General features: G+C 40.1%; 1 protein-coding gene across 1 annotated transcript in view; it reads right to left on the bottom strand.

Moving 5' to 3' along the window:
- Positions 1–21,692, bottom strand: part of POC5 (POC5 centriolar protein) — a 55,813-nt gene that overhangs the window by 8,759 nt on the left and 25,362 nt on the right. The window contains exons 2-7 of the mRNA XM_063453612.1: positions 15,065–15,148; positions 11,455–11,599; positions 9,694–9,807; positions 8,592–8,767; positions 7,193–7,369; positions 1,120–1,224 (exon numbers count right to left, since the gene is read on the bottom strand). Of these exons, the coding sequence (XP_063309682.1) occupies positions 1,120–1,224; positions 7,193–7,369; positions 8,592–8,767; positions 9,694–9,807; positions 11,455–11,599; positions 15,065–15,148 (801 nt within the window). The remainder of the gene's footprint in view (positions 1–1,119; positions 1,225–7,192; positions 7,370–8,591; positions 8,768–9,693; positions 9,808–11,454; positions 11,600–15,064; positions 15,149–21,692) is intronic.

The following is a 21,692-nucleotide window of genomic DNA, read 5'->3' as shown; positions in this document are numbered from 1 at the left end:
AAGACTGACACGAAGTGCGGAGAGTTTCCTGCTTCTCTGACCCGCATTGCCAGTGTCACCTTGTGGGTGAAATCCAGTAGTGATTCTGGGCTCACTGGACATTTTTCCAGCAGTGTCTTGCCTCCAGCGATGCTACCATACGGGAGAGGCTTTGGACCTGTTGTGTGAGGGCTACTACTTGGGAGTCCAGTCACTTTCCTCTCTGGATTCCACTTCCCAATCTGCTGCCGCAGCACACCAGTTTCAGTCTGCACCCTCCTTCCCCCCAGGTCTGCCTTCCATACTGCTCTTTGATTCTGGAGAAGTTATTTTTGATGTCCCCCTTCGTAGAGGGAGAAGTGTCTGAGTCCGAGTCTGCCCGTAGGTATAATAAACTGGCGGTTTGTGGCGATCTCTCGTCGTCCATGGAGTCGCTTGTGCCATGTGGCCTCCCCGGCGCCATTTGTTTTCGGGCCTGCAATCGGGCGAAGGATAGTCGGATGTTGGGTGATGTACACTCTCTGGGCGAGCGTTTTTTTTTATGTTAGCGCCCCATTGCACTTTGGGGGTATTAAGGAGTCTGTGGGTTCTTTTTTGAGGTTCTGTTTGCGGCAATAAGGCCTCTTTTTCGGTGTGTGGAGCCGGAGCACCACACATATACGTCTGCTCTGTGTCTCAGCTAGCCACGCTCCCTTGCCGATTTGTTATTTGTGTAGCCTCACAGTGTCTATAATACTATGTTACATGGAAGGAGTTAACCAATGAATCATGATAAAAACAAAATACATTTTACAGCAAAGTATTAATTGTGACTCAGGGTGCTGGTTTAAGTTTGTAATTACGTGTTATTGTACATTGTCTGACTGAGCTGTGCTGCTAATCTGTTCAGAAAACAAATTAGAGATTTCTTCTGTGCAAAACATTTATTTATAGACTGATGTAGAATAGATTAATGCAAAAATGTATTTCATTCCATCTGGGATTTAACTGTGGAGCCGTATTCGATAAGGTAAATCCAGGGTTAATCGATTCATTCGGTTGTGGATTAAAATGAATGTGATGTTTGATGGATCATTTCTAATAAGTAACAACATGCCTTGATAGACTGTGGGTCCAGCATACCCTGCTTTCAGACTTTACCTCTTGTCTGGCATCTGAATGCTGAAGTCTCCAGTGAGTGAATGTTCGCATTAATTCAAGCTTCTGTTTTTGCTTCTCTAAAGCACGTGTTAAGTTAGAAATCACCTTTTAATGTAAAGAAACACAATATTAGAATAATAAGGAACAGCCATAATAGTTATTATACGTAGTTAGTTTTTAAACTGTGAATGCCATAATACTGTTTACTTTGCTGCAATAATATACACATTTGTATTCAGTGATGTCTACCAACTAAAACAGTACCCCCAATGTACAGGTTTTATGGTGTTTTGGGAAGTTACAGGGTCAAATATAGCACGTTTCATTTTTCCGTTTATACATATTGAAATTAAAATGTAACGTTCATATTTGTTAGTGAATATTGCAAAAAACAAATATGAACGCTAATTTTTGTGACTAAGTGGCTACTAAAAAAAAAAAAAAAAAAACTGAACATACCCCATTTGCAATACCTTGGGTTGTGTACTTTTGAAAATGTGGGGTACATACGATCTCAAAGGCAATGTAACCAATCTGGCGAATGTCAATGTGAAAAAAACTAAAATGCAAGCCTTATATTTGACCCTGTAATTTTTGAAAACACTATAAAACCTGTACATGGGTTCACACACACAACTGTTATACTCTGGAGACTTCGCTGAACACAAATATTAGTGTTTCAAATCAGCAAAACGTATCACAACAATATTGTCAGAGAAAGTACCGTTTGTGTGTGAAAACTGCAAAAAATTGCACTTTTACTGATGTTATAATTGTTGTGATACACTTTACGATTTTGAAACACTAATATTTGTGTTCAGTGAAGACTCCGGAGTATAACATTACCCGTCATGTGCAGGTTTTATTGTGTCTTATAAAGTTACAGGGCTAAATATAGGGTTTGCGAACTAAATTCTCTGGACTTTCTGCATGGGTTGTTAGGCATGTCCCTCTAATAGAAATCAATAAAAAAATTACCAATTTATTTAAAAATATTACATAAATATATATGTAGACTCCAGGCACTGCACAAGCTGGCTATTCTAACTACATGATCGAGAGGACCCCGCAAATCACATGGCCCAGCAGTGCTGGATTGACTGGAGGGGGACTGTCTGGGCTCTCAGGCAGTCCCCAGGATTGTAGCCACTGGCGATGAATTGGCGCAGACCGGTAAGTCCCCTGGACAGCGAAGATGTTCTATGCCGCGTGGTTATGAAGCTTTGACTAACACTTTAACCCCTTAAGAACGCCCATAGAAGGGGTTAAAGTGTTAGTCTAAGCTTCATAACCACTACAGCCCTGGCCCGATTTCTTGGTAATTGGGCAAATTATTTTGCAACTTTTTGCCCTTTTACCTGTGTCTCGCTGTGTGCTGAGGGTCCTCAAGTGGGCAGTAACTACATCAATCTTCTGCAGCTCCTGCCAATCACTTTCAGCCAAAGGGGTTAAACTTTGTATCAGCAACATTTCATACTGAACCATTGCACATACAAACCCGATGCACCATGACCAATTCAAATCAGTAACGTAGTCATGGTATATTTTTAGATTAATGCTCCCCTGCCCCATAAAACTAAATAAATATAATAAATAAATTCATTTTTTCTTAAATAGGACAAGCCGCCCTCACTAATGAGCACTGAAGACATAATTAAGCATGCGCAGCAATTGCCATGATCCGCCAATATAATGCAATGTGCACCCCCTCCCCAGTATTAGTCTGATTCTCCTGGTGGCTCTCTGGCTAAAAGCCACTAGAAGTATATGGGCTGCAAAAATCAAACCGTGCAGTTGCTGAGAAACAAGGCTTCGGGGGCAGCATCCATGAACCAAAATCATTTCACCACGATTAGGTGATTTGGTGCTTAGACCGCCCCTTTAAGCTTTCCCTTTAAAGAATAATCTCATGTATTTGAGCAAATTGATTTGAAAAAAATATAAATAAATAAATAAGGTAAATGACTATACTAAAAGATAATTATAGATTGCATGAAAACGGCTCAGCGTTAATCAATCGGCCCAGCAGCCTTCCTACTGAAAACAGCGTTAACTGTGCCCACGCAGACAGCGGGAGCAATATGCAAATCCCATGGACTAATCTATTATGGAAATGTATCATAATTCCTCCACTTAACCCATTACATATGACAAATAGGGTTGTATGTTATGTGGGAACGGAGCTAATTTAGTGTACAGTAAATTATTTTAATTCATGCATTTATATATTACACTATAACCTTGTAAAGTTTTTATTGCCATGAGAACATGATCACACTATGTGATATCAAAAAAGCAAGAACTTAAACTACATCATAACAAGTGAAATAATGACCGGTCCGGAGCCAGTGCACCCTTAATAACGAGGTCTGCGCCCATTATTATACACGAGATCACTGATAATGTGTAGCGGACTCCGGGTAACCCGACTGGTTACCTCCGCTATTTTCCCCTCTCGGCCAACAGGAACCTGTTGTGTGATTACGCTCTTATCCCTCCAGTAACTAGACGAGACATAGTTCTGGGAGTCCTCTGGATTATTCAGACAAAACACACTCAATTTATACACAGCATGGGGTCTCCATACAGAAACATAGCAAGCCACTCCCTAGTGTCCCTGTGTCTGGGAGATAATTGAGTCTAAAAGGTAACTCAATTATCTCTTGTTACAGGGAAACATACAGAATATTCATACCCCTCCATTCATATCCCCCAAAAGTATCCCCAATATTAACAGAAACCCCTGGATAGCCCTGATCTGAGCGGCTAACCTGGCCAAATAACGCTCATATCTGTTCAGTAGAATAGAATCGCCACCAGGGTGAAGTTCTGATCGTTCTGGGGTTCCTGTGGGAACACCGTACAAGATATTCCCTTGCTTTCATGGAGAGAATGCTACCCCCAGTCGGTAGTTCATATCTCCTGAACGCTGTTCGTATAGCTGGTCGGGAAGTAGGACGGTATGCAGTACAATCTTTACTGGGGTTCGTGCGAGTGCAAAGCCGAAAAGAGTTCCAGCGGGACTCCCAGACCTGACATATCCCATATTTACTGGAGTAGACCATTTGTTGTGGCTATGCACACTGCATGCATCACATGGTTTCAGATCTCTTCCCAGACATGACATATCCCATATTTACTGGAGTAGACCATGTGTAAACTGAGAGCAGCCATGCAATTTTGGGGATAAAATACTGATCCAATAAATCCTTGCTTGGCAATGGTTTATAGGATAAAACTCTCTTCCGGGTGTGGGAGAGGTCTGCCAGTTGCACTGAAAATTTTAAAGAAAGTACTTTATTTTTACATTTTTTATTCAACACAAGGAATTATCTTTATAGAGCATAAAATAAATACATAAATGAATTACCACATATATTGCTTTTATATATTTTATTGTAAAATGTTACAGTTAAGATTACTGGCCCAATAAACTGTGCTTTAGAGGATTAAAGGGATTAAGTGCAGCTTAATAAATATCACGCTATAGCTAAACAAACCATCTCTAACATCAGCTGTGCATTTGTGTTAGAAACCGGTGTTCTTTCTGTTCTTGGCCCACCAGATGCCAACACTATCGTTCTGGCTTCAAGATCCCCTTTACCAAAAGCCTACCCCATCCATCTCCTTGTGACAAAGTAATTAAGGAGCGGAACGTCTACATTATTAAAAAAAAAATATATATATATATATATATATATATATATATATTTATATATTTATACAGGGTTTGGCCAAGAGAAATCGCCGTTAATGGGACACTCAAAAAACTAGAACCACAATTACTACCTTAAACGTAGTGGTTTTGGAACAAAAAAAACAGATCCCAGCCCCCTTCATGATGCAATGTCCTACTGTACAAGATAAACAGTGCATGTGAGGAGGATATATGAAACAAAACAAATAAAAAGGAAAACAATACAAAAAAATAAGAGCAAAACACAACCATAAGTACAAAGTGCATTGAAACGAGTGGGAGGCTGTAGTGTCCCCTTAATAATATAAACCCACTAACTGGAACCTAATCTACACTATTCAGGCATTGCACCCTAAGTTTAGTATCAAATAGATTGATATACACTTTAGTTCTTATAGGGGACCAGGGATTTCCCCCATCTCCATGAAGACAGTCCTTGTCTAAACATGCCAGCTGAATCAAGAAGAACCCCCATTAGAGGACATCCAAAACATGAACCCCTTAAGGACACATGATGGAAATATTCCGTCATGATTCCCTTTTATTCCAGAAGTTGTGTCTGTAGCGGAGAGCTGATTTCCCACAGCTGAACTACACTAATATATTAAGAGGATGCAGGAACAAGTAATAAATCCAAGCGAATATCCAGCACAGTCAGCAATAAAATCCAATAGTATCCCATCACCTTTTCCAATCACTGGACGACACACAGTATCAGAAGTAGAACTGAAGTTTAATGGCAACATTCCTGCTTTTATGAGATTTTCCCATTCACCATAATTAGTACAGTAACCAATCCCATAGATGTTACCTCCCACACATCTCCTCCCCTTAGATTAACAGTTAGCACAATTATACAATGCATACGTTTCCCCACTTCTTAGATGTACCCCAAATATGTGAGTTATGGGAAGGTAAAGATTTGACCGACTGCATGGGTAAGGTAGCCCAAAATAGTTCCATGAGATCTGGCCCTGTGGTCGGTCTCAGTTCGTGCCCTAAAAGTCCCGAAAGGCTATACCATCCATAGTTAAGTCGGTAACCGGATGAATCCCCTAGTTCGTGGGATTCATCTTACGGAACTACGGTTTCCATCAGTATTTTCTGAAGCCCTGGAGGTCTTAGCGGTGTTCGTTTAGTCAAGTGTCCGTTTTGAGTTCCAGAAACTCGACGACCAAACACCGCTGTTCGCGGGTTTAAGATGGCCGCCGCCACGTGTTCGGCTGCCGAAATGGCGGCCACCCAGGGAATGTAGCAGCGTGTTCGTACGTTCAAGGGAATTTAAAAATCATTCAGAGAGGTAAATTACATCCATTCTTCACATCATGGTGGTCCGTTTGTTCGTATGGTGAATTTAGTCGTTCACATGCAAGCTGGTATATCCTTATACCGAACAAAGTATGGCCACATAAAGTTGTATGTAATTCTGTATACTCCAGGCACAGGAAAAACTCTGAAGTGCCAACAATAAAAATCAATAGATGGGACAGACAAAGGGGTTCTGCTACAGTGTCCTTAAGGGGTTAATATCAATTGTGGTTTGACATTGGACCTATCACACTTTATAATTGGAAATGACTACATTTTTAAAGTATGTTTGTATATTGCACCAATAACTATTTCTCTGTCAGTTCCCCAATGGAAGATCAGTCATTGCCATAGACAGGAACTCACAATACATTCTGCCCACAGCCTACGCATTGTTCTTAAAAAGTGAGATATTCTGAGTTGCATATACCCATTGGGGGATTTAGTAGGGGCATTCTGCACAACATATGCTTTTTTTGTAGGCTATGAAATACATTACAACACATATATAGAAATACACAGGTATCAGTTTACACATACTATTTAAGGTGTTTCATGTTATTTGTCACAATACTGGGACAAAACATTAAGATTTTAAAGTATCACTCTCTTTCTCTTTTTTCTTCCACATTTCGGGGTATGCCAGTTTACTTCTATTTTTTACATGAAGTGAGATGGCCTGGATGATACAGTTCCATCAGCTTTGTTTGGATTCCTTACAAAGTCAGCTTTCGTGCTTCAATACTTATGAAATGAGAGCACTTAATTGGGTAATAACAAAGGCTCCAAACTCACCTGAAAACAAGCAAAAGCTAAATGGCCCTGTTTGCGGATGAGCACATGCTAACATTTGACTTTTTAATCCCCTGTTCTCTTCCAGACTGCTCAGCCTATAGGCATCTCACCTCTACAAAAATATAAAGTGTGCTGCTGCCTTGCTTTAGGTTCCACCTTTGAATTTTTGGCATGTTCCCAGCTTTTTTTCGTGGACACTATTTGGCTTGTTGGCTGAGGATCACTCTATAGTATTTTCACTTTTAGAATGTTTGCCATTAAGTATACACTCACCTCATCTTTTCGCTGTATGGAGGTTTCGTACGTTTGAAGTATCTCCTGAAGGTTGTCCAGCTGGTTGCTTAGCCGTGAGAGGTCTTCAGCGTGCTTCTCACTCTGCCTTTTCATTTCCAGTTTATGCTCCTCAATGATGGTGAGTCTCCATTTGCTTAGCTCAGCCATAACATTTATCTAAGAGCAAAGTAGTCATCGTGCATTAGTTTTACAAAAAAAATACTGTCATTTGGTAAAGTGAGACTCTGTGCGCTGTAAGCATGCTCCTACAAAATGCAGTACCATTTCTAAAAATTGCTAGAAGCAAAATACACACATCAATGAACCTCTGGCTTCTGTAAAGATTGAAGCTTCTGACTGGCAAGGTTCATTAAGTCTGAGCATCCATACTGATCACACAGTTATAGCCTTCCTGCAGAGATGGAGCCTCCTATTGTCCAGTCTCCTGCGGAATGATCATTGATTTTGTGGCATGGATGGTTTTGACTGGAGTGTGTCTCATTGCATATCAGATAAACAAAGGGGTGCTGGGGGAAGTAGATTTATAGTATGACTTTAATGTATTCACCCACAAATTTGTGGCTGACAAAGTTAAATTAAAGGAACACTCCAAGCACCATAACCACTCTGCAATGGCTATGATTCCACGAGTGCACTGGTGTTGTTTCAGTGTAATTTGTCAAACAATTTCAGCGCTGCACTGCATCTAAAGCACAGCTAATTGAGGAGTTGAAGAGTTGTTCTTTTGATCAAAAAACGGACATTTGTTTTCTCCAGCTTTGAATATATTAGAAGCAGTTCGGGAGTCTGGCAGAACCTAGGTAATCACACAAAGTCCCCAAGCGAGTATATTTGACTCTGCCTGGCAATATATAGAATTGACGTATGCCTAGTGAACAAAATTAATAAAATTATACATCATTGAACTAATCACAGCCAGAATACTAAAAGAATTACTGTGATCAAAAGGATAGTGTAAGCCTGCTGTCGTTGTTATAGTGCAAACGTTCCCCTTGCAGAATCCCCCTGTTCTGTGTCATACTGTTTCTAAGAGAATTGACACAAACTGTGGGTCCCCTGGGTATCTGTGGCCTGGTCCCTCACTGTCTATATCACTAATGTGGAGGCTAAAGAATGAGGGAGGAAGCAGTTCAGTAACGGCAATCTTTTACATTGTTAGACAAAAATGGGGAGCATCTATGCGTCAAAGCCACTACATTAAGAAGAAGTAAATTTGTTGCTCAATCAGTGAAATAAAATTACAGTACGTATGGAACAATTTTCATTTTTTCTGTCCTTTTAAAAAGGCAGTCTAAACACTGAATATGTAAAACAAACAACAAAGAAAATTGAAATAAATATCACGTGAGGAGCCTGTAAACCGGTTTTGTTCTCATACCTTAAGATTTCCACTCCATAGATCGAGCAAGTTCTCAACCCGTTTCATATTTTCGGGACAGACTGGCATCTGTGCTACTTGGGTCTGTCCAGTTTGGGAATGAGACGAGGTGGAGCTTGGAATGGATAGTTCATCGGAATGAATGGGAGAGAATGCCTCCATGCCGGACAGGATCCCTGTTTGAAGCGTTTGTTCTGAAGGGGAAAATAAGAAGAATTTATATTAATATATGAATTCTACAAATTTATAAATTGGTCACAAAACCTACCAATATAAATCAATATATGCCCAGTGTCAAAATTAAATCTGAGTAACACATTAATAAATATGGTGTTTTACATTACATTTTCTATATTCAATGATGGAGTTTAGTGGTATTTACAACAGGGTTTCCATAGAACTAAGGTGCCAGGCAAAATGTTCATCCTTTGAGTGTCAGATGTGTGCTTGATGTAATGGCAAAAAATGCGTAGGGCATGACCCGTGCTCAAAGGGTTAAAAGGCAAGATGCATTTTTAAAACAGCCATTTTCTTCCAGGGTTATTTACTAAAGTGAGAATTCACAGTGAATTTTGAATTTAGGGCCACAGTAGGTGAACGGAAAGCAAAGCAAAGTGAACTTGGAGAATTATTTACACTTTTGCCCCCTTCCCCTCCCCAATACATTTGTAATTCACCTTGAATTCTCACTTAAGTGAATAATCCTATGAGAAAGAACCAATATATAGTCATTATAACATCAAAACACTCAATTAGCAGATTCATTTGTTGTTGCTCTGTCAATAACCTGCTAGAGCTTGCAACCTCGTGTGTGTGATTACAGTTCTATTAGTGAACCAAGAGATAAGAACTTCTAAAGCACATTGTGATGTAAGATCGGATTGAAAATGAAACTACTTGCAGCCAGGATAACTGTGACTAGGGCTGGATGAACAGAAAGAAAAGTAATTTAACTCCCAAGTATTGAGACTGCAGCTGTATGATTGATATACACAGAGACTGCTTCATTATAGTGTCCCTTTAAACATTAAAAACATAACTATCAAAACAAAACTCAGCTGTTGGAAATAAACAATGAGGCATATAGTTTATAGTATTTAACCGTTGGGATTGTCTGCTGTTGGGGTCCTTGGCTGAGAGGCTTCGTCTTCTGAAACCGTTTTAGGTTCCTTTTCCGAGGACTCTCTGATATGTTCAGTTGCTGAGGAGTTATTTGCTACAGAGAAATCAAAAGCAGAATTTAAATAAAACAATACAACATGGAGATAACAAAAAAATAGCAAGTGTTAGACATAGTTTGAAACTGTGGACAATCTCTGGGGCTATTCCATTCTACAGGGACTGTTCCTCAAGTGAACATAATAAAGAACTACCGGAACACCATAGCGTTCGTAATACAGACCTGTTTTCAAAAACACAATAGGGCTGCTGTCTCTCGTTCCCTGTGCCATAACAATTAGTGAAATAAAACCTTTTTTCCTTTTTCCAATGCCAAAGTTCCCTCTGTGCTGCTCATCTTTCTGCTTCCCGCAGCATCATGGAGGAGGCATGGCCAGCGCCTGTAGTGGCAGTCAGTAAGAGGTGGATTTAACCCTGCTATGCAAACATTGCACTTTCTAAAAGGACAGGAACACTGCACCCGGACAACTTCATTGAGATGAAATGATATGAGTGACGATAGTGTCCCTTTAAAGAAGCACCAATGTAGTGGTTTTGGTGCAGAGATGCGGCCTTTTGACTGGCAACATGAGAAACAGCAGTGCTTACATTTTGCCTAAACCATGCCACTGTACTGAAAGCCACTAGTGGAGCATCCTCACTGAAGACCCTCAATTTTTAAACATCTTCATGTTTAGTGCCAACACACACAGCATGATTCACCCAAAGGATTCAATGCTTCTAATGGAGACACTAGGAACACTATCGGGTCAGGAACACAAACATGTATTCCTGATCCTTTAGTGTTAAAACCACCATTTAGGTGGCTTGCCCCCCTCAGAAGGGGTTAAAACCTTATTTCCAGCACAGCGCAAGCCTGCTGGTACTGGCCCGCCCCCGATCCGGCTCCTTAGTGACATTATCAGAATAATAAAGGTAGGGTTATTTATGTTTATCAGAGGTTGCAATGATGAGGCCTTTTCTAGTGACTGGGCAGTAATGGCTGCAGAATGTGGCCGTTTTGACTGGATATTGCCCACGTCCTTGTATATTCCCATCTAAAATAAATTAACGTGTGAAAGGAAAAAAGTGCATTGCAAAAAACTCATTGCTTTGAATTAGTAAATAAAGAATATATTATCATATAGAAATTATCATGACATACTCTGTATTGCTCTAAAAAACAAAACAAAAAAAAAAACAACTTAGAAGACACTGGTTGGCTGATAGACCTCAGCAAGTTCCTGGTTGAAGAATATATCCTGGGGCAAGGAACAGGAGGATTGTAGAACCCTGACACATTCTGAAGCACAGCATTTTCTATGCATTATTGTTAAGCAAAAACAGGGGGTGTAAATCAATCTAGTAGTGAACTTTATTAGGAGATTTATCTGATATAAAACACCAACTTCCTGTAGTAACAAAAGTAAACACATAAACACATAAAGTAAACACATAAAGTGTTATGTATATCTACATTTCTCAAAACATCCTTTTTCATACAAAGGCACTAAAAAAAAAAAAGAAAAAAAAATATAACTTTACTGTAAAGCACATATCTCTGGATCTCTATAAGGAGAGAGTGGTTAAAGTTAATCATGCAGTGAGTTTAAATATATCGATTAGATACCTGACCAGAAAGGTGTATTGTAGATCTAGCAATACATTCATGCATACCTACTGCCAGACTTCGTTAGATTTTTACCTGAAATTTGCTTGTGTACAGTTTCCCTCTGCCTTGAAATCCTGTCACTTGTAGTTTGTTCAGCATTCACCTGATGGTCCCTTAGGAAATATGGCTCAAACTTTGGAGTTACCACGGCGTAACGAAGAAGCTCATCATATTCATCCTGTCATTCAAGTCAGAATAAAAGAGAGACTGCTTAGCCATGTAACTCGACAAGCAACTTGATGTTTTTTCCAGAAAAACACAAAAAGCAAAAGCAATTCTAAATAATCTTAAACTGCAGCAGCGGTTAAAATAACAGGGTTAATAAGTGTAGGTATCTATGGAAAATAGATCCAAATTTGTTCTTTTGGTTTTGTGATCACTGATTATAAATATTCTACATATAGCCAGCAGTTGTTAGCAGCTTCTATTGAAGCCTTTCCAGGAGCTGTCACTCAAACTCCACTGTCCCAGACATAAGTAATGTCCAAGGCACAAGACCCTGAGAGTGATAGCAACAAAGGTCATTGGTGCCTTTGCTGCGAAACCCTCCAAGTATGGGGGCGGTAAGAGGAGTACCTTTCCCTAGGGGCTGTCAGCCCAGGATGGCTCATCTGCGGTAGAGTAAAGGGGGAACTTTTGGAGTTGCCAAGCATGGGGTCCCGAGGATGTTGTCTTTGATACGGACGCTCTTCAACCAGCAAGTAAGATGAAGGTGGTTGTGGTGTGCGGTCATATTTAGTCAGGATATCATTCGATTGCTGGCATGATTCCGTGCCATCTGGCCACACAACCATCTTGCAACGTGTGCCGCGGAATGCTGGTACAGGCCTTGACAAATAAGAGCAGCAGCCTTCTTAGTACCAGGATAACCCCTACATGACCGAAGGGATGGAAGTCCTTCAGCGACACTTTACAATTAAAAAGGTCGACAAACAGGTGAGAAATTGGTAATTTCCCTCATCCGGCCCGCAGGAGGCTCCAACAGCAGAGTGCTAAGAGCAAATCAGCCCAACAATCTTGCATCAAATGGCAGATATGTATAAATGGTTTCTTTGTAGGTAGGTGTTAAGACCTGCAGTAGTTATGGTACTGCGGTCTTCTATCCCTTTCCCAACAGCTGAGCCTAAGTGATTATAGCTACAGCAGGGAATAGTAGAGATGAATGCAGGTTCTAAGATGATTCTCCCCAGCAAATAGAATATTCTCCAAACATGAGCCTAGACTTCATGAAGGGTGTAACAGGAATGATGTTTATTGAAAACAGGCTGGCTTTTATGAGAAATCCTCCTGCAAGAGGACCTCCCACAGCAAACAAATACATTAACCAATCATTATGCAGTTTTACACTAATAAACGCCTTCCCTCTGCCTGGGAGATATTGAGATAAGTTAAGGAATAAATCAATTATCTCCAGGCAAAGGGCACACATTTTCCCCAAAAGTTAGAACACCCCTTTACCCACAAAATACATATCCCCCGATAGCCCCGATCTGGGGGACAAACATATCCAAATTTCACTCAGATCGGTTCAAGGGTTCTTAAAAAGTGTGTAAGTCATGTTTTACCGACCACACACAAGGCTCCTGCCCAAAACAGTTCCACGAATTCAGCGTGTGCGGTCGGTCAATTAGGAAAAAGGCAAAAAAGGAACAAAATACCAAATAGATCCTCCTGGCTCATAGTAGCGATTGTTCCCCTTGTCTTCACGAACATAACTACCGAATGCCGCTTTTATGGCTGTTCGGTAAGTGGGAGAAGCCGGCGTTCGGTAGTTTCAGCGGTGGTTCGTGAGGTCGAGTGTCCGATTTTAGTTCAAGACACTCGACGACCAAGTCCCGCTGACTCCCCTCGTGCGAACAAGATGGGCGAACAAGATTGTGACCATCCAGTGTTGCACTGCCCTCGGAATGGACCAATTTTAAACATTTTGTAGAAAACTTAATATATATAAATAAAAAAGAGAAATCTGAATATATTTTGTTTGCTGAAGTCTCCAGGAATTGCAGATTCAAACCAAGAAAGAAGCTGAACACCCTCAGCCTATACATTAACTCTCCATTTCCTTTAATGGTAGCACTGAGCAGATCCCATTAAACCACTTCCCAGCAAGGGCTTATCAGATACAGAAGCCAGGCTTTCCGTCCACATGAACAAGACTACTCCTGTACTCAGGCCAATGTAGAAGCACGAGTAAGCTGTTAAACCATTTAGGAACAGTTTGACTGCTTACTTTGGGAGGATGCTGCTTTAGTGGTTATGGTGCTTGGCTGTGTTACTTGAAAGGCGAGTCAGAGTGTGTAAAATGTACCCGTCTTGTGCTTTGCTGGGGTAATATAGGAATTCATTGACAGATGCACATTATAAGATGCAAGTGTAATTTCCACATCATCTGGGAGCTTACATGCACATCTTACCAGCCATGGGGGTCTCCATGACCCCTTATTTAGGTTAACTATAAGAATCACATATCTCTGAAATGTTGGTACAATATCTCAACATCACGATCCCATTATTTTTTTTGTTTCTCCAACACATACTGCACTGAGAATCTCCCAAATATGCTTGAGCCACCTGTTTAGGACAGGGCTTGACAAATTCCAGATACCAGAATAAAATTCCTAGTCGCCATGGTGACCTGGGTGTTTGTCCGCCTGTTCAGCCCTCCTGCTGAGGACGACGGCTGTGAGCAATGGAGGTGGCCAGCTGAGGGAAAAAGGAGCCGGGCTGCATTGGAAGCGGGCGGCGAGGGCACTGTAGTATTCCTGCTCTGCTCCCTCGTATGCCCTGTAGTTGATGCTGGGATATGACGCCACTGCAGCCCAGCTTCATTAAACAGTGCACAAGGCAACAGAGTAAGAAGATTACAAAGCATCCCAGCTGGACCCGAGGTAAAGGGTCCACTTCAGCACTCCCAGAAAGTGTGGTATACGAGTGTCAGTGTGTGAGAGGATGTCAGTAAGTATGTGTTAGGTGACCGGCATCCCTCCAATTGCATGGGAAAGTTGTTTTTACTCACCTTTTTTCTGTGCTGGTCTTGCATTGGCCATTGCATGGGAAGGCTATTGCGCATGAGCATCAAAACGCTGTGCTGCGCCAGTCAGCATCTCCATGGGGAACGTTCAGCGCCTCCATCAATAAAGCAAAGACACTGAATGTAGATGTGTGCAGCACTGGACTGAGTGACTGCCACTAGAGGTGTTACTAGGCAGCAATGTAAAACACTGCCTTTTGCCTATTCTCTTAAAAGGCAGTGTTTACAGTGAAAAGCGTGCATGGTCAGGCTATAGACACCAGAACCACAACATTAAGCTGCAGTGGTTCTTGTGGCTATAGTTTCCTTTTAGGAATTCAATTTTTGTTGTTGAAAATAAAAGCTTTGATACATCCCTATTGCCAAGATAATGAAAGGACAATAACTGTCAGCGATTTCATTACACATCACTTCCAACAGATGAAACACACAATATAGTGAGAACACTCTGAATGGTGAACACAAAGTTAGAATTCCAATACTAAAACCTATGGCAAAAAAAAATGAAAAATGTATATGTGCAAGCTTTGCAGTACCATAAAAATGTAAATGATAAAATATGAAGATTGGATTAGTGTTAGAAATTCAGCTTTAGAGTGTCTTGCATCCTACCTGAAGATCTGAAGATACTGAACTGCCATGGTCTGAATCTTTGGGATTGACTGGACTACTAGAGCTCTCCTCATCTGAAGACATCTGCACAAAAACATTGCACTTGGTAAAACTTTACAAAAACAAAAACAAACCGTATCCTATCCTATATACTGAGCTTTAAATACATATATTTATTATGCATTCTTTATGATCTTAATAGACACAGTATCATTACTACTTTCTAGAATTACATTTTAGGGACATCTTTAACCCGTTAACGCCGTTACGGCGTTCCATGCCGTCCCCATTATAATGGGCTTTAAAGCCGTTGCGGCGGCATGGAACGCCGTAACGGCTTTGAGCCCCAGGAGGTAAGTTATACTCACCTCCGCCGCGATCCTCTTCTGGGGGGCTGCCTGACAGCCCAGGCAGCCCTCCCACGGCAAATGAGGCCCCCGGGGGCCATGTGATCGCTCTCAAAGAGCGATCACATGGCCCCCTATAGCTGGCTATGGATCTGCCTGCAGGGGGACTGTCTAAAATATCAGACAGTCCCCCTGCTGGTAAGAAAGTATAAAAAAATAAATTAAACATGTTAAAAAATAAATTGAAAATATTTTTATATATATATAATATGTATATATATTATATATATAATATATATACATATTATATATATGTAACGTCATACAAAGTGTATTTTAATACTAATATAAGTACATATATTAGCATTAAAATACACTTAGAATGATGTTACATATATATAATATGTATATATATATAATAGATGTACATATATATATTATATATATATACGTATAATTGAAATAATAAATAAATAAAATAATAAAATAAATAAATAAAATATTGAAACAAAATTTAATATAAATTATATATTCATATGTAATTTCATTCTAACTGTATTTTGTTATTAATATATATATATTGGTAACAAAATACACTTAGAATGGCATTCTATATATATCTATCTATATATAAAATACAAATAACCGCAAATATATATATATATAGATAAATACATATAATTACATAAAAAATTACATTAGTATACACGTAGAATTTAAATACATATATATGTATATATATTAAAATTCTACATGTATATTTAAATAATCTTTTAACATAATTATGTGATTTGATTAATTAAAATTTGATTGACATGCCTGACAACACAGGGAGAAAGTGCAGAGAATTTAATTTGCAAGCACTATATTTGACCCTGTAATACTCCACGACACCATAAAACCTGTACATAGGGGGTACTGTTTTACTCGGGAGACTTCGCTGAACTCAAATATTAGTGTTTCAAACTGGTAAATTGTATTACAACGATGATATTTTAAGTAAAAGTGACGTTTTTTGCATTTTTTACAAACAAACGGCACTTTTATGGACTATATTATTGTTGTAATCTGTTTTACCGTTTTAAAACACTAATATTTGTGTTTAGTGAAGTCTCCCGAGAATAACAGTACCCCCCATGTACAGGTTTTATGGTGTTTTGGAAAGTTAGAGAGTCACATATAAGGCTTGCGTTTCATTTTTTTCACATTGAAATTTGCTAGATTGGTTATGTTGCCTTTGAGAGCGTATGGTAGCCCAGGAATGAGAATTACCCCCATGATGGCATACCATTTGCAAAAGTAGACAACCCGAGGTATTGCAAGTGGGGTATGTCCAGTCTTTCTTAGTAGCCACTTAGTCACAAACACTGGCCAAATATTCGTTTTTTGCTTTTTTCACACAAAAACAAATATGAACGCTAACTTTGGCCAGTGTTTGTGACTAAGTGGCTACTAACAAAGACTAAACATACCCCACTTTCAATACCTTGGCTTGTCTACTTTTTCAAATGGTATGCCATTATGGGGGTAATTCTCATTCCTGGGCTACCACACCGTCTCAAAGGTAACATTACTAATCTGGCAAATTTCAATTTGAAAATGGAACGTTCTATATTTGACCCTGTAACTTTCCAAAACAACATAAAACCTGTTAATGGGGGGTACTGTTGTACTCGTGAGACATCGCTGATTACAAATATGTGCATTTTGTTGCAGTAAAACCTAACAGTATTATGACATTTACAGCTAAAATGTGAGGCGGAACTACACATTTTTAAAAAATAAATAAATTTCTCACAGTTTTTTTTATTTTATTCATAATAAATTATATTCCATATATGAATAGTTAATGGTAAATTAAAGCCCTGTTTCTCCTGAACAAAATGATATATAATAAGTGTGGGTGCATATAATATGAAAGAGGGGAACTACGGGTGAACAGACATATAGCGCAAATTCCAGTTTTTGTTTACGTTTTGTTTTGATCAGAACGTGCACTATTGACTCCGTCCTGAAGGGGTTAAGTACATTTTACATGTTGTTCTGAAATGAATGGGTGTCTGTGATATGAACCTTGCAATGTAGCGGAACATTCCAAGCACAATAACCACAGCACACTGTAGAGGTTATGGTGTCAGGAATGCACAGGTGCCGTGTAAGAAATTGGCACTTTATTTAAAATAAACTAGCGCTCTGCACTATATTGTCTAGATTTGTTTTTAGCATAACGTAACCCCCAACACCAGTGATGTCGGTTTATTGGAAGAACTTTCTAGTTGGAATTTGCAAGGTTTCATTAAATGCTACATTATGACCTATGCTTTGGGAGTGCAATTAGCAGTACTTAACCCCTTAAGGACACAGCTTCAAAAACTGGACTTACCCTTAAGGACACAAGCATTTTTTGCATTTTTTGCTGTTTGTGTTCAACCTCTGTTTGCATTTTTCTTATTTATTACACCAACACATGTTATATATCGTTTTTTAAAGGACAAAACGGGCTTTAATCTGATGTGACATATACATATATAAATTCTTATTTATTATTAAAAAAAATCCAAAAAAATGAAAAAAAAATAAATAAATTGTTTTTTTTCCACAGTTTAGGCAATAATAACGTGTGTATAATAAGTGCAGCTTGGGGGCGTGGCCTGGACGCAGAGCCGAGCGGGTGCAGGACAAAGCTGCTCCCGCTCTAAACAACGAATCTGTCCGGTAAAATGCCGAAAATCACTCTCAAAACCCGACAAATGGGCCACCTACAGACGGCTGCTGATGAGGGCTACGCATTGGTACCACACAACAGGTACCGATTGCAGAACACCCGGCAAAGCGACCCGAGGCCTACAAGCATGGCCGGCGGGGAGGAGGCGGCCGCTCCTCCGTCGTCAGCGACGGCTTCCAGACAGAGCCTGATCCCACGTTCCCCCCCTATGGACCGGTGGGGGTTATCCCGGTCCCAGCTCACCATTACCTGCTGCCAAACGACGACGGGGCAACCCGAAAACGACAGCCACTCTGTGCAGCTGCTGCCAAGATGGCGGACTCCACATGGACCCTCACCACATGGGACCTAATGGAGCCGCTGGAGGTCCGCATCGACAAGCTGTTCACAGCCTTCTGGGCGAGGCTTGAGAACAAACCACGAAACGTGCAACCATCACCTGCCCCACCGCACTCTCCCCACCACGCACCAAGCCTGTTCTGCCGGACAGCTCCCGAGTCACACACCGACAAGTGGCAGAGAAGACGGGTGAAGCCAAACACGCACTCTAAACCACCTCACCACGGCGGTGGAGTCTCTACCAGGCCCAAAGATGTGCCTCAAGGCCCAATGCTCGACCAACGACAGAGACGCGGCCCTGAAGGCCGCCCACGATGCCTTCCCAGGCTGAAGACCACATGGAGTCACACTCCAAAACACCGACCACACCGTCGGAGGCTCACCCGCCGCTGGCGGCGGCAGAACACCAGAGCCCCACATGACGCCCGCAGAAGGGATGACTCGGCCTCCTTGAGTAACCGTGTCAGTGGACCACAGGTGAGAGCCTTCACGGAGGCCTGGGGCTGGCAGTCGGCTGCCATCGGCCTACACCGAGCCGCACCCCCATGGATCTTACAAGCTGCTGGGGCCATCTTTCCCACTCCTCAGACGTGCGCGGCTGCACTACCCAGCAGAGGTATAGGCTGAACTAACCTCCCTAGCAGACAGTCTCACTACCACCACACTTGGCTATGGACTGTTGGGACATTACCTGCTCGGCCACACGACCTCTCTTTGCTGGACTTTTATTTGTAACTTCACCTCCAAGTTAAATGTTAGTTCCCTTGTTTCCATAGGTCATACATACATACATATACACCGGCTAGGCCACGCATAATGTAGTACACCCTCACACGCATAGATGAGATTAGAGGATTGCAATATACCTGCTTGACTCACTAAACAGTGTATGAGTGTAAGCCCCAACACGAAGATTGACCACCAACATACACGGTACATGTATCTTTAAAGACGTTGCTAACTTCTGTCTCCCACCAAACCTTACACATGCTGAGCGATCTAGACACAACGATTAATGTTCGAAGCTATTGTAAACACAAGATTTCCTGCTGATTGTGACTAACCATAATGTTCATACTCTATGTGTACCTCAATAACTTAAAGCTTGCCTATAGATCCCACGGCCATACTACTGCATGCCAAACGAGGTCATCGGCGTTACTAATCTTATACCTGCATTTATTTCAAGTCATATGTTACCTTACACAGCTATTTAGATAAAGCGACTTACTACAACACACAATAAAGCAGTCCAGCACAGGGGAAAACGTTACACTACTATACCCGCCCTAACTAACTACTCTAGCAGGCTATGTCCCGTAAGCAATGATCATTAGCATGTTCTAATTTTTATGTTGTTCTCCAAGCTTATATAAATCTGTTTACATGACGTTCTAAAAAACAAAAATATGGCAGTCTTTCTTGAAGGTGCATTGCCCACCACCTTGTTATCACCAACTTGTGTTACCCTACAATGCCTCCTCTTTCTCTTCTGTACCCCATAACGCATGTGCCATAATAAAAGAAAGATTTACAAAATAATAAGTGCAGCTTAAGGAAAGTAATTTAAAAAACAAACATTCAATTAGTTGTTCTGATTTTCAGAGTACATAATATGTCTAGGATTTCAGCTTATTTTGAAAGTTACAGGTCACAAAATACAAGGAGTAAAAACTTTTTTTAATGTGGAGCAATTTTAGAATTTGGCATGTTTGTCTTGTAAGCTTAATAGCCATCACAGAAAGCAAAATTGCTGCACAAAAGTATATATTTATATAAAGCACACATCACAGGCTATTTACCAAAGGGTATTCTGACACTTTTTACGTAGCCATTTCGCTGCCAATCTCTGCTAAATCGTGTAGTAAAATTGTGTTTTTTTCAGATTTCTAACATACACACATAAAAAAAGGATTTTTAATGTGTATTTCATAAAGTTGATATATACTACTGCTGTAGAAAACCCCATATTGTTTTCAGCCATATCAACAGAGTAAAATGATACCCCCAATCTATGTCCTTGCCACTATCCTGTGAAGTTATAGTGCCATAAAAGAGACCTGACCATTTCAGTTTTCACAGTGATAATTTTGATAGATGAATTTGATGGAGCAAGTCTCATTTTGGGGCATTGTAGCAGTTTAACTGTTGAATTTATCCCTCAATGACCTACCATTGGTGAAAGTAGACACTACAGTGTATCTCATATGGTATATATTGTGCCTTAGCGTGATGCCATTTTTTCACCAGTTTATGTCAAACTTTGTGGTAAAATATTTTTCTTTGCATTTTTTACATACACATTAAATTTTTTGGGGTCATTTTTCAAGTCTGGTATGTGCCACTGTGATCAAAACCCCATAATTATGCTCAGCAAACTCTTCTGAATAAAACAATACCCCCAATGTATGTCTTTGACACTATCCTGTGAAGCTACAGTGCCTTAAACGAGTCCTGACCATTACAGTTTTTACAATTAGAATTTTGATAAATGGATTTGGTGTGTCTATATCACATTTTAGGTCATTGTAGCAGTTTGACAGTTAAAATTACTCCATAAATGCATACCATTTGTGAAAGTAGACACCTCGGGCTGTGTCATATGGTATATTTTGAGCTTTATTATACAGTTATGTTAGCACCAATTACTTTCAAATGTTATCATATTGTTTTATTTTTGCATTTTTATACACACACATGTTGTATTTTAGTAGTTAATTTCGGAAACTTGATATATGTTACTGTAAATTAAATCACGAAATTATTCTCAGCTATATTTCCTGAGTACAAAATTACCCCCTTTGTACACCTTAGCCAGGTTTTTGTGAAAAAATACAGGGCTAAAATCATACCCGGCCCAATACAGGTTTTTTTAAATGGCAAATTGACGAATGGTCATGGTTTCATTTTGGGGCATTTTAGTCGCTCATATATTTAAATAACGCCACCAATGCATACCATTTACAAAAGTGGACAACATGGGGACCCTCATATAAAATATTAGAAGCTTTATTGAAGTGACATTTTGTTACCATTTTGTTTCAAAGTTTGTGGTATTCATTTTTATTTTAACATTTTTACATACACATAGTATTTCTGATGATTATTTTTTAAATATCCTGTTTCCCACTGTCATAAAATTATCTTAGCTGTACTCAGCAACATCTTCTCAGTACAAATATACCCCATATGCATATCTTTGGAAAGTAGCGATCTT

This window comes from Pelobates fuscus, chromosome 5 (assembly GCF_036172605.1).
Source record: "Pelobates fuscus isolate aPelFus1 chromosome 5, aPelFus1.pri, whole genome shotgun sequence".
NCBI classification, from domain to species: domain Eukaryota; kingdom Metazoa; phylum Chordata; class Amphibia; order Anura; family Pelobatidae; genus Pelobates; species Pelobates fuscus.
This window is presented reverse-complemented; position numbering and strand designations above follow the sequence as displayed.